The sequence below is a fragment of the Rhodotorula toruloides genome (genome assembly GCF_000320785.1).
Source record: "Rhodotorula toruloides NP11 unplaced genomic scaffold Scaffold74, whole genome shotgun sequence".
In the NCBI taxonomy this organism is placed as follows: domain Eukaryota; kingdom Fungi; phylum Basidiomycota; class Microbotryomycetes; order Sporidiobolales; family Sporidiobolaceae; genus Rhodotorula; species Rhodotorula toruloides.
In genome coordinates this window covers 1-1,756 of record NW_015623034.1, presented here as the reverse complement: position 1 = coordinate 1,756, position 1,756 = coordinate 1, and the positions used below count along the sequence as shown (strand labels likewise).

The 1,756-nt window shown below is 61.0% G+C and overlaps 1 protein-coding gene across 1 annotated transcript; it reads right to left on the bottom strand.

The window, feature by feature from the left end:
- Positions 1–1,645, bottom strand: RHTO_07681 (sulfite efflux pump SSU1; the record flags this gene model as incomplete). Its single annotated transcript, XM_016421337.1, has 9 exons — positions 1–29; positions 175–380; positions 502–577; positions 639–797; positions 858–929; positions 998–1,141; positions 1,206–1,328; positions 1,392–1,410; positions 1,501–1,645. Coding segments are annotated over 9 exons (973 nt in total), but the record flags the coding sequence as incomplete, so codon positions are not given.
- Between the last annotated feature and the right edge of the window lie 111 nt (positions 1,646–1,756).

The window sequence follows — 1,756 nt, the reverse complement described above, 5'->3', positions numbered from 1 at the left end:
CGCCGAGCGCCCAGATGACGAGCGCAATGCTGCGAGGGCGGACGGGAGAGCCGTGTCGGCGAGAGGGAAAGAGACGACGAGCGTCAGTATGTGCGCAAGAGCGGGGCGGAGATGCCCGATACGACGTCGCACATTCGTGCGCTTCGTGGATCGCAGAAGAGCGATGAAACGCACCAGACCGTGCCCGCCCAGACTGCACTCGCGACCAACTCTGCCGTTCCAGCCGGCAGATTCCCGAGCATTCTTCCGCCGTCCAGCCAGACTCCAGTTGCCTTCGTATGCTCGAGACTCACTTCGGCGAGCTGGAGGATGGCGAAAGCGCCTTGGCCGCACGCGCCGAGCGGGAGGAGGACGGAGAAGATTTCGGTTGCGAGGGGAATCTGCGCGGGAGAGGGCGATTGAGCGGAAACGACAGTGTGAGCGAACGAAAGCGACGGTGTAAACAGGCGGAGAGTGTCGTCGTCAGCGAGTTCTGAGGACGAAAGGAGACAGCAGGCGAACCTTGTGCACGGCCATGCGGAGGTACAGCAGGCCCATGATCATCACGGCGACCGGTACCGAGCTCCAGAGCATGTACCTGCAAGCTCAAAGGTCGCGTGAGCGGCATTTTCGGACACAACAGTGTCGGAGCGACTCACGAGACGACAATCGTCAACCGAGCCTGCGACGGCGGCAGAACTGCGGCAACGATTCCGCCGGTAGCGCTCGCGACGTTCGGCGCGACGATAGGGAGAAGCCATGCCGGCGAGACCGTGTTGAGTGTGGAGGCGTGCTGGTGGCGCGTGAAGACGAAGAATCTGCGCGTGGAGCGGAAGTCAGCGCGAACGTTTTCACTGAACAATGAGGAGGATACGCACGGAACGCCAATAGCGATGATAACTGAGATAGCTGCGTCGACCCACCACAGCGACCAGGCGAGCCAGATCCATCTGAAGAAGCGAGAAGTCAGCGACCTCCGCGAGATGGGGCGTACTTCGGTCGAGATTCAGCTTCTCACCTTCCGCCCCATCGCTCAGCGGCGACGAAGACCGTCATGTTGACAATCGTGGCGAAGCCCATCGGGAAGCAGCCGAGGAAGAGGCTCTGGACCGGGTGATAGAGCATCGCAGACAGCACAGTGGGGAAGATGCAGTATCGAGCGCTGCGGCGTGTCGAGCGTATCAGCAGGGACCCAGCGCACGAGGGAAAGTCGAGCGCACATCGACATGAGCAGGAAGAGCGAGAACAGCACGACGTTCAGAAGCCAGATCGCAATGGCAATCTCCTTGAGCCCGTTGAACGAGTAGGGTAGGTTGTAGAGCAGGATGGACGAGATGCCGGTGCCCATGCTGAGGCGGAAACAGCGGGTCAGCCCACGTTAGATACGAAGGAGGGATGGAGGGCGAGCGCACTTGACGACAAACCAGCTCGCTGCGGGAAAAGGCAGTGCGTCAGCGGCGCCGCAGCTTCATAGCAGGCTACTTCAGGCTGCAAGTGAAGCGAACGAAGGGCAGGACTCACGAGTAAAGTGAAGGATCCGCCTCCTCAACCCGCTCGCGAACCTCACTCGTCCCTCATTCGATCCGTTTCCGTCCGCCGTGATCTCCTCGTCTATGCTCAGTTCCTCCGCTGGTGCTCGTGTAGTCGGCGCGGCGGTGGAAGCCATGCGTGGCGTGATCTGTCGAAAGTCGGGAGCGGGAGGTCGGGATGAGGTAAGAGAGCGACGTAGGCGGTAAGCGGCAAGACAAGGCTTCTCAAGCGTGCCTTGAGCAGGTGA